The 11,018-nt window shown below is 50.9% G+C and overlaps 1 protein-coding gene across 2 annotated transcripts; it reads right to left on the bottom strand.

Annotated features, from left to right (window-relative positions):
- Nucleotides 1–6: 6 nt before the first annotated feature.
- TP53I3 (tumor protein p53 inducible protein 3) lies at nt 7–6,701 on the bottom strand. 2 transcript variants are annotated; one of them, XM_004686402.2, is made up of 5 exons: nt 6,420–6,701; nt 5,146–5,413; nt 3,515–3,727; nt 2,165–2,361; nt 7–245 (listed from the first exon to the last, which is right to left on the bottom strand). In XM_004686402.2, the coding sequence occupies exons 1-5, from the start codon at nt 6,555–6,557 to the stop codon at nt 66–68; spliced, it is 996 nt and encodes a 331-aa protein (XP_004686459.1). In that variant the 5' UTR covers nt 6,558–6,701; the 3' UTR covers nt 7–65. The 2 variants fall into 2 exon arrangements, with proteins under 2 accessions (XP_004686459.1, XP_012583067.1); XM_012727613.1 differs by lacking the exon at nt 2,165–2,361 and having other exon boundaries at nt 136–245.
- Nucleotides 6,702–11,018: the final 4,317 nt, after the last annotated feature.

The following is an 11,018-nucleotide window of genomic DNA, read 5'->3' as shown; positions in this document are numbered from 1 at the left end:
GTGAATTCCTACAAGTTTGCTCCGGGAAGACCTGATTTGGTCATAACCTGCATTGCCCTCCTTCACTAGGGCAGCTCCAGGATGATTTTGCCCACGTTCTTGTTCGCCTCCATATACACATGGGCCTCTTGGATTTCAGTCACTGGGTAAACTTTGTCCAGAACCGGCAGGAGACGCTGGGGGCCCTCCTTGGAAAAGTGAGGCAGAATTCGTTCTGTGAAAGCCTTTACCAACATTTGCTTGTACTAAGATAAAGAAAAGGAGACCATCAGCCTGGACAGATCCTTCCCTGCCAATCCCCACCCACCCTGTTTTGGCCTTGTTGCTTTCTCTGAAATGTACGAATGTTGGAAAAAAAGGTAATAGGGTGGCCCCCACAGAAAGGGAAAGTTCCAGGTGTCCTGCCCCACCCAAGGAAGGGTGGATCTGAGCTGGGAGAAGTCTTGGAAAGATGCAGAGCAAGAAGGAGACCTGGAGGAGATACATGAACACAGGGATGTGAAGAAACTGCACTTGCTTCTCTGTCTTGGACTTGTACCAGGGGCCTGAGGAACATGGAGGGAAATAGTTGAAACCGACCTGGATGAGAGACCCTGGGAAGATTAACAATGGCAGCTTTTATCTTGATTTTGCTCTTTTCCTTCTGGTCCTCCTGCCCCTTTCAAATGGGTCCCCATCAGAAGGTGCCTTAGACTTGTGTCAAACTTTTGGGGCTAAGCACTTCTGCCTTGGGACAACCCTCTTTGGTTGGGCATTTACCCATGAGGGGGTGGGTAACTTTGGGTGCTTGATTTGAAAATTATAGTATATATTCTTTCCCTTTTCTTCTCTTTACTGCACACTAATTAAAGTTCGTTTCCATTAAAGCTCTTCCCTACTAGACTGTTTTGTCTTGATGTGAAAGATGTCAGAACCTAAAGCAGGCAGGTTTGGGGTGCCTGGGATGCTCCTCACCCTGACCAGTAACAAAAGCACACATGAGTACCTAAAATCTTTCCCTACCAGCATGTATGTGTATGCCCTCAAATGTGTAAGCTCTGTTCTGAAGTGTATAGGAAAACATTAGTGTCACTGACAGCTGAAAGACTGTTTTTAAATAAAGGCTATAAGCAGGGGCAGCCGCACAGAGGACTCACATAGAGCTTAGTTCAAAGGGGAGGCTTAAGCTCTGCTATCCCCCAGCAGGTGTGAAACCACATGTTGGGAAACATTCCCAAAGCTGGTGCCACGCAGATTTCAAGATACAATCTGTTGAAGGTAGTCTTTCTCATCTTACTTGCAAAAGAGGTATTTTACATCCCTGAGAATTCTGCCTTTGGGAAAAAAGTCTTGGAAAAATTAGAAATATTTTTTTTAAAAGGAGAATTTTTAAAAAAAGATTTATTTATTTATGCATACAGACATGGGATTCAGGCCAGAGCTGCAGGGGCAGTGAGAGGATTCACCAGAGACAGAGTGGGGAGCAGAACAGGCCAACTAACTAAGTACACTGCTGAGGGGAGCAGTGGGCAGGTCAGGAGAGGTCTGCCGCACCATGTGGATTATCTCCGGGCAGGGGATTGAACTCATACTACAGCAGCTGCGGCCAGCTTGTAGTGCTGTGTCCTAACCCGTTGCACCACCAGGGAGGGCCCAGAAATATTTTCTAATATGGTCAGTGCTTTCTTCACTCTGAAGCCAAGTTTAAATAATAAATGAAGTGTTCTCTGCCCTCTTTCCAAGATGTTGAGGCTTCTATTGACTAAGTTAGTTTTGTGAGGGCCCTCCCGGGTGGTACAGTGGGTTAAAGTGCAACACTATGAAGTTAGCTGCAGCTGCTTTCGCACAAGTTTGATCCCCAGCCAGGGAGCTGACCCACATAGTGCAGACCTCTCCTGACCTGCCCGCGGCTCCTCTTAGCAGTGTATTTTGGCTAATCTACCTGTTCTGCTCCCCACTCTATTTCTGGTGAATGTTCTCACCATCCCTGTACCACTTCAGCCTATACCCCAGTTCTGTATGCATAAATAAATAAGTCTTTTAAAAAATTAGTTCTGTGAAGATGACATATATTTACCTATAGGAAGGCAAATTTCTACATAAGCTCTCTAATTTGTGACAGACCTTCCTAAGCTTGTGTAGGGGTAAGAGTTAATCATATATTTTCTTTTCACTCATCACTTACCTTTTTGTCTCTTGATCTCAGTAGACTAGTGATCAGATTTCCTCGTTTAAAAAGTAGCTTTGAAAACAGAGGTCCACTGATGTTAGCGCCTCCCATCAGACCATAGAGAACCCATCGACCATCAAGAGCCAGGCAGTTGACATTTTTCTCCCAGTAGGCTCCGCCTATGCAGTCTAGAATAAGGTTGACTCCAGTACCTTCCATATGAAGCACAGAAAGCTTGATGCAAAATAAGACCTGAGGTATTTGTGGATATAGGGGGATAACTAAATACAGGTATAAGTGGTAAATCTGTTAGTTGGAATAGAAGTGAGTTGGTGGTAAGAAGAGTTTAGTTAGCTGAACTCTATCAACCATGTGTGCTACAGGGTTTACGTTTACGACGCCCTAGCCACAGCAAGGGGGAAATTGGCAGCACCGGTATCTCCCTGGACACACACATAAGCAGAGAATCCACTGGTACCCAGGCATGGGTGAGAGCAGGCAGGGAAGACCCACACCAGATACAGGGCAGGCAGGGCCCGCGTGAAAATCACGGAAGGTCTGCACTGGGCTGTTTGAAATATAACTTTGCTGGCTTCAGTTTTCATCTCTCCTTTTCAACTCATGGAAAAATGGAAAGGGACGAACCCAAAATATATAGATTTGGCTTTGGAAGCTGAGGCTTGCCCTTCTGCTCACTCAAGTCGCTGCCGCCCCAATGCTACTATGGCCAGCTCCAAAGTGGCCTCTGTGCGGTGCCTCATGTTAACTCACTGTGGAGTGACTGGTGGGAAGAAGAGGTCCTGGAAAATTTTCGACACTGTGGTTTTCTAAGATATAGGTAAATTGTAGCACGTACAAGAATAAACATGGACGACATCTCCATGCTAAGGACTCACCCACCTGTCTCCATTAGTCAGACATCAGAGCACTAGGGTTTTGTTTTTTTTTTAAATAATATAATAGTTCATTCTTACATCATTTTGTGCCTTTTTCCATCTCAGTTGTTATCCCCGTGGGCTTCCCATATCACCCATGTGCCATCACCATAGTCCAGAGCGCTAGATTTTTTTTTTTGCAATTATTTTTTGATATGATGTTCCACTTGTTTGATTTTTTAAATGTATTGAACTATATATATATTTTTTTTACCTCATTCTTCATTTTGTGCATTTGATTGTAATTCCCATGGACTTCCCACCACCAATTCACCCATGTGCCATCACCACAGTCCTGTGTGCAGAGCACTAGGTTTGGGCCAGAGCAGCTGATCTGCATTTAGCAGGGGAAAGACACTAGCAATCTCCAGGCTGGTGAAGGTTCTATCATCATCTCTGAAATTCCTGCTGAGATGCGCAAGTTGTTTACCTTTGGTGAATCTCAGTGTTGCTTCAGAGAAGTCCTCTTCTTTGTAATTGAATCCAGCAGCTGCTCCAAGCTTTTCTGCCATTTGAAGTTTGTGCTGGGAGCCAGCTGTGACCAGAGGAATAGCTCCTGCCATCCTGACGAGCTGGATGGCAGCTGTGCCCACACCACTCGATCCTGCATGGATTAGCACAGACTCTCCAGCCTGAACATTTCCTGTGACAGAAAGCATAGGAACCACTCTTCACTTTGCAGTGGCTACACATTCCCCATGCAGGCATATCTTGCCATGGCGCATGGCACCTGGCTCTGGCACCACCACATGTCAAAGCGCTTGCTTTTTCAAGAGACCACATCGACAACTTGTTTTGTCTTCTCTGGACAAAGTGGGAAACACCTTTTGAGACAGCTATTAGTAGCCAGATCCATATAATCTCTACTTTAAGATTTATTTATTTATGCATACAAGAACTGGGGTACCAGCAGAGGTGCAGGGGCTGTGAGGAGTCACCAGAGACAAAGTGGGGGAGCAGAACAGGCAGCTGTACTGAAATACACTGCTGAGGGGAGCAGCGGGTGGGTCAGGAGAGATGCGCTGCACCATGTGGGTCAGGGATCAAACTCATGCTACAGTGGCTGCGATAGCTTCATAGTGCTGAGCTTTAACCCACTGCACCACCAGGGAGGGCCCATATGTATAAAATCTCTATTCAATCTGTGAAACAATACCAGAATGCCTACTTCTGAACTACACCTGAAAAAGTAACAGCCACTGTTTCAGCTGTCACCAACTGGAGCCAGTCCCTGTTCACTTCAAGATGCCTCCACTAGGTCACACTGAGCAGGCACCCACACAGCTGTCTCCTCCTCCTCCTAAACTGAGCTTTCCTGTATATTTCCTCCTCAAAACATAAAACAGTTCTCAATTGATTTTTGCATCAAGTTCAGACAAGCTGCCTTTCAAGATGACCGCCATCCGTCCCAGCCTCATCTCTTCACAAACGATAGTCATCATGCCTCATAAGAGAGAGCCATGCTCACTGGGACACTTTTCCTGAAATCACCCTGGCATGCTTCTGTCTATTTGTCCCCTTCCTCTTGCAGAGAGCTTCTGACCACCTTTGCCCCCCCCCCTTTCCCCATCGTGAGCTCCTATTGCGGTTAGAGATGGCCAATCTCCAGATGCAGGGTTGTCTAACACTTACACATGAGTGCTTTTCCTGATTACACTGAGCTTCCCAAAGTCAGGGCCAGGTCTTCTTAGGCCCCCTCATGTGAGTCCTTGGCCAGTCTCGGCGGGCTGGGGAGTTTGCTGAATGGCCACTAGTAGAAGCTGCACTGGGGATTCCAGAGCTCGGCATGAGGTTGAGAAGCTGGCTGCTGCTGGCTCTTCTGTGTGAAGAGGTGCAGAGGGCTCTCTGTTAACTCTGATTTTCAGCCTCAACAGCAAGCCATTACTAATGTGGCACGATGGCCTGATGATGGGTGGCAGATGGGTCTGGATGTGGCTTGGGCTAGAGTTGCCACAGAGCCCTGGTTTGGAGGTGGCTGAGTCATGAAGGATTGTGCCAGGTGTTGGGTGTGAAGAGTAAACATGGCGAGGGAAGATGGGGGGAGGGGCAAGGGTCCCTTACCAAGTAGATGTAGTAGCTGGAAGGCAGTGAGCCAGGCCTCCGGAATGGCTGCAGCCTGGGACAGGGACAGTCCCTCAGGGATGGGCATGAGGAGCCCTTCGGGGACAGTGACAAACTGAGCCTGGCCCCCGCCGGACAGCAGAGCCATGGCTGGGTCCCCAACTTTCCAGTGCCCCTGGCAGCCAGGCCCCAGCTCTGCCACGTGCCCAGATGCCTCGAGTCCCAAAATGCTGCTGGCTCCTGGGGGTGGGGCATACTGGCCTTGTCTCTGCAGAGAGAGGGGCACACCAAGTGGTGAGCAGGATCACAAGTCTGGCACCATCCCCCGGCCTCTTCCAATGGCTCCTCTTTTTTTTACGTCATTTTGTACATTTTTTTTTTGGCTCCTCTTTTTTACAGACAGAAAATTCAGACAAAGGCAGGTTTTGTAAGCCAGGAAAGAAAAGAGCAGTAACGTGTTTTATGCAGACCCACTCGTGGTCACATAGTTAGGGGGTATCACTTACGGTAGGGTCCTCATCGCCCTAAGATTGCAAATGGAGAAACTGAGGCCTAGGCAGGCAAATGCCTTGTCCAAGGCCGAAAAGCAGGACTAGGAAGCCTGCTGAAAGTGTGGGCTCCTTAAGGAGAGCTCTAGTTTATCAGGCACCAGTCTCTGTGCATGCCCAGCTGTCCCCAGAAGGCTTTAGACTAGAGGAGACGAACTAGGAGTGCGCATCAGAGCTCTTTGGGGAGATTTTTAAAACACACAGGCCTGTGTCCCTGTCCTGTTTATTTTTTTAAAGTGCCCAAGATGATTCTGGTGCACATTTCCACTTGCACCAATGCAGCTGGCCCAGTTTACCACTTCAAATGGCACCGAGTTTAGGGCGCTGCCCCCTGCTGTCTGGGACCCTCGCAGGGAAAAGTGCAATCTTTGCAGCCACCAAGACTGCAGTGTGAACCTCCTCTCATGTTGTGGCCTGGGGGTACTGCTTGACCTGTCTGACCCACAGTTCCTTCTCTAGAACACAAATGGTGACCTGGGGGTCCCGAGGAGTAGAAAGAAGAAGGACACCCACGTGCACACCGCCAACCCCCTCAACAAATGGTGGTGGCTCTACTTGTCCGGAAGCCTCAGCAGCTGACTACAGATTGACAGACGCGGGTTCTGCTTTGTAACTAACTAGTCCTGCATTTTGTGCAAAGGAAACTTAGAGGTTCCAAGTCTCAGAACCTCCAGCACGCCTTCACCTGGCCAGTCCTGCCCCTGCTGGTGTCCGATGCCCAGGTACCTGGAGCAAGTCGGCCCGGTTCAGGGCGCTGGCCACCACCTTCAGGAGGACTTCGCCCTCTCCCGGGCTCGGCTTGGGCACCTCCTTCAGGTGGAGGTTTTCTGGCCCTCCAGGCTGGTCAAAATGCACGGCTAGCATGTTCTCAGCGGACGCAGGAAGAGCCAGGCAGTCCGCGGAGCGCAGCCCGAGACAGCGCTGCAGCGCGCCCTGGCGGCCCGCGGGCTCCCTCGGTCGGTGCGGGCGCCGCTTCCTCCCCGGCGCCCACAGTCTCCAGATCCACGGGCCGGGTGGGTGGGGTGAATGTGCGGAGGAGGCGGCCGCCCCCCGCCGGAGGCCAGGCCCCAGCCCTCGGAGTTGGACTCCCCTCCCCACGCGGGCCGCCCCGCCGGCCTCAGTTACTCGCAGCCCCGGACCCTCGGGAGCCCCCGCGCCTGGGCCAGCCGCGGCCGCAGGGAGTGGGGCGCCGGACTCCGCGGGCGCAGGGCGGGGCTGACCCCAGCCAGCCCAACCCCCTTCTCCCCCCTCGCCCTTTAAAATGCAAATCTAGTGACAGCAAATGAGCTTTTCCTTCCCTTGGAGCCTCTGGAAACCAGTTTTCCCTCGGTGTGGCAGGGTTACTGACCCCGCTCTCACTGCTGGAGAGACAAGTCCCTCTCCCGGGACCCAAACCCGAACTCTGGGCGGGCGATCGGCCCGTTTCCCAGCCTGGCCGGCTTGGTCCCCTCCAACGCTTGGTCTGCCGCCTCTAGCCCCCGCGGGCAGGCAGCTGAGTGTGGGTGGCCGAGGAGAGGGCTGCTGAGGACGGGCGCGACGGGGTTACAGGGAAGGACCCTTCTCACGCCTGCTCTTCCTCGGGATTCCTGGCGAGCAGGGAGCTTCGCCTGCAAGTTGCTACCCAACTGGGGCCATTCTGACGGGCTCGGAGCTGTATAGATAGATACCACAGGGTCTCTCCACCTCGGCACCATGAGACATTTTGGAGGGAGGATTCTTGTGAAGTTAGGGATGTTTGGCTGCATTTCTGGTCTTTATTTATTAGAGACCCGCAGCCTGCGGTGGGTCTAGAGATAAAAATCTCTAGGCGCTACCAGATATTCCCTGGGGGCATAATTACCACCGAATAAGAGTCACTGGGCTAGGACAACACATGTCCCTGTATAAAAATAAGACAGGTGACATCTTCTTGCCGTCTTGTAATTTACCATTTCTTCCCATGCTTACTCATTTGAACTTCATAAACCTTCACTAAAAAGGAAACGGAGGGAGGTAGTAGGGGACTCTACCAGTTGGATTATCTGACCTAGAGCATATCTGCATAAAATAAACTACCTCTCCTCGCCTCTCCTTTTTTTCTGACTTACAAAATCTGACTTTATCCTGAATTTTCTTTTTTATTTTTTCCAAGATTTATTATGTATGCATACAAGAACTGGCCTATAGGCCAGAGGTGCAGGGGTGGGGGTGAGAGGATTCACCAGAGACAGAGGGGAGCAGAAGAGGTGAATCTACTGAAATACACTGCTGAGGGGAGCAGTGGGCAAGAAAGGAGAGGTCTGCTGCACCATGTGGGTCAGCTCCCTGGTTGAAGATGGAACTTGTGCAACAGTGTCTGCAGATAGCTTCATGGTGCTGAGACTTAACCTGTTGTGCCACCAGGAAGGCCCCTATCCTGAATTTTCTGTCTGAAAAAAAGAGGAGCTGTTGGAGGAGGACCAGGGATGGTGCTCACACTACTTGGTGAGCACTTCTCTCTGCAGAGACAAGGTCAGTATGTCCTGCCTCAGGGGCCAGCAGCATCTGGGCACTCTAGACACATGGCATAAGAAGAATAAATGGTTTTACGAGACATGCAGTTAGTGAGTGCCAGAGCCGGAGTCAGACTCCTACCGCCCCTGGTCCTGGTCTGAACTCTTCCTACTGTGCAGGCTGCCTTGCATGGTGTTTGCTCTATTTAGCAAATTTAAAAGTAATGATTGATTTCCTGGCATCTTAGAAAGGAGATCAGCGAATGTTCTTTAAATGGATAACATTATAGAACAGACTCATGTATCCATGGTGGGTTTCAGCTATTACTCATTTGGAGGCTCAGATAGTCTCATTTTGGACTAGCGAAACTTGCTCTCTAGCATGGCAGGTTTCTGAAGTCTCATCTTGTACATTTCCTGTCCCCAAACTGAATTCAGCCCCTTCTCACAGGAGTCTGGGTTCTCTGACTGGCAAGTGGTAACAGTGGGCACACAGGGTTGCTTCAGATCACCACTGTTCCTGGTCCTTTTTTGGTGGACAGAGCTGGGAGGGAAAATCCTGTTTTTAAGAGACAAATGATAAAGTGTTTTGCTGTTTCCAACTCAAACTTAGATTTATCATGTTTTCACTCCTGTGAGTACATAGTTTTGCAGAAAATCATGAGTCCAACTGATTTTAGCAGAAGGAGCCAGGCATTTAAAAAGTGGCTGAAGAACATTCTAAAGGGAGGACAGGTAAACGCCACGGCTCCAAGGCAGGAAAACGTGAGGAGCCTTTGAACAATCCAGCGTGCTTGCAGGGAGCAGAAGAACGAGACTGCAGCCCAGGCGCTGGGGCAGCAGGAGGCGGGGAGACCCAACCCGGGGGCGGCTCCGGGCCTGCAGTTTCCGTTTTACCCTGTGTGTTGCTTTTGCGGAGAATGGGCTGCAGGGGGCGCTGCAAGCACCAGGGTAAGAGGACACTGGCTTGGACTTGGATGGCATCAGGAGTGATGCGGAGGAGACTCAGCCCAGCTCACCAAGAAGGCAGGTGATGAAAGGGGATGCAGAGGCGGAGAGAGACAGGGAGTAAACTCCAGGGTTTGGGCTTGAGCTGCTATTCTTTTTTTTCTCATCTCTGAAAGGGAGACAAAAATACCCATTTCTTTTGGTCCTTGCGAGGGTCCCGTAAGAGTCCATTTCGCACAGTGCCAGGCACGCAACACATTGCACTTTCTTCCCTTGCTGATACAGGTGCGGTTCTCCAAGGAAAAGAAGGTGCCCTGGCCAGCTCAGGGAGGGAGGATGGAGGGTACTGGCACCCTCCCCTGAGTCTGAGCCAGAAAACCTCTTCCGCCCTGGAAGAGTCGCTGTCAGCTCCGGATCCCCGCAGCTTCCCCACTCCCACAGTGCCTGGGTTCCTGGAGTAAGCACCCCCCTCCTTTCAGGGCGCTGGCCACCTCCCTTCACGAGGAATTCCCCTTCTCCCTGACTCAGCTTGGGCACCTCCTTTAAGTAAAGTTCCTCCAGGTTGGTCAACGTGCACTGCTAACATCTTATTTGAGGGCACAGAGGTCGAGGGACAGAGGAAAGAAATGAAAAGTGGCTCACAGAAAGGAGCCCCGTCCCCCAAATCAGGATCACCAGGGCCCATGGGCCCCTCTCAACACTAGGTATCTGTCTGCGGGACCTAAATCCCCAAGCGTGGTGAAAGGGACGGGTGAGCTGGCTTTGGGGTGAAAGAAGCGAATCAAGTCTTCAGCGAGCATGGAGCCGAAGCATTCTCTAATGAGCGGGGTCCAGGATAGAGCGGGCTCTGTGGTAGTTCCTGTCCAGGGAGATAGCGGCTGCTTTCCAGGGTCTTGACGGGTAGGGGTGGGGCACAGGAAGGAAGTGGGGGGCATATCTGGAGCCATCCTAAAGGGAGACTCTCTAAGTCAGAACTGGGGTGGCTGGGCCTCACCTCTTGCCTCAGGTTCAACCTGCTGCTGCAGGCCTGGCTCCGGGAGTGACTTAAGTAAGTTCTGGGCAGAAGGCCCTTGCCTGGGATGTGGGTGCGTTCTGTTTGTTCATTTAAAAAAAAAAAAAAAAGTAGGCCCTTGCCGGTCACGCAGCGGGTTAAAGCGCAGCACTGGGAAGCTGACTGCTGCCTCCTTGGTGCGTGTTAGATGCCCAGCAGATGCACAGCCGATGCCCAGCCGGGACGTGACCCACATGGCGCAGCGGACCTCTTCTCTCTCGCCTGCTGCTCCCCTCAGCAGTGTACTTCGTCGATCTGCCTGTTCTGCTCCCCGATCTGTCTCTGGTGAATCCTCTTACCACCCTGCACCTCTGGCCTGTACTCCAGTTTTGTATGCATAATAAATATTTTTTTTATTTTATAATAGTTTATTTTTACATATCTTGTGCATTTTTCCATGTAAAAAATATTTTTAAAAAATTACCCTGGCAGGGCCCTCCCTGGTGGCGCAGCGGGTTAAAGCACTGCACTAAGAAGCTAAAGCCACTTCAGCATGAGTTCGATCCCTGCCTGCCCCGGAGGAGATCCACATGGCGTGGCGGACCTCTCCTGGCCCGCTGCTCCCCTCAGCAGATCAGAGTTGATTTGCCTGTTCTGCTCCCCACTCTGTCTCTGGTGAATCCTCTCATCCTCCGCATCTCTGGCCTGTACCCCAGTTCTGAATAAATACATAAATAAATCTTTAAAAAAAAAATTACCCAGGCATTCTAATAGTGTTGGTTGCACACGTTTGGTCCTTGAAGGAAACAACCCCTCCTCCAACCCCAGGTGGGGGTGACCTGTCTTCCTCCCTGCCCCTAGGGCTGACAGTATGGCGGGTGCTGTGCAGCTGGAACTCTGGATGCTGTGCAGGTG

This window comes from Condylura cristata, unplaced genomic scaffold (assembly GCF_000260355.1).
Source record: "Condylura cristata isolate star-nosed mole 26May11 unplaced genomic scaffold, ConCri1.0 scaffold00020, whole genome shotgun sequence".
In the NCBI taxonomy this organism is placed as follows: domain Eukaryota; kingdom Metazoa; phylum Chordata; class Mammalia; order Eulipotyphla; family Talpidae; genus Condylura; species Condylura cristata.
The sequence above is the reverse complement of the archived record's forward strand: the minus strand, read 5'-3'. Positions and strand labels throughout refer to the sequence as shown.

Coding starts and splice junctions, on each gene's coding strand:
- TP53I3 (XM_004686402.2), bottom strand. CDS start 6,557: ATGCTAGCCGTGCATTTTGACCAGCCTGGAGGGCCAGAAAACCTCCAC. Junction 2,362..3,514: donor AACACTGAGATTCACCAAAG/GTAAACAACTTG, acceptor TTCATATGGAAG/GTACTGGAGTCAACCTTATT. Junction 246..2,164: donor TGAGATCAAGAGACAAAAAG/GTAAGTGATGAG, acceptor TCTTTATCTTAG/TACAAGCAAATGTTGGTAAA.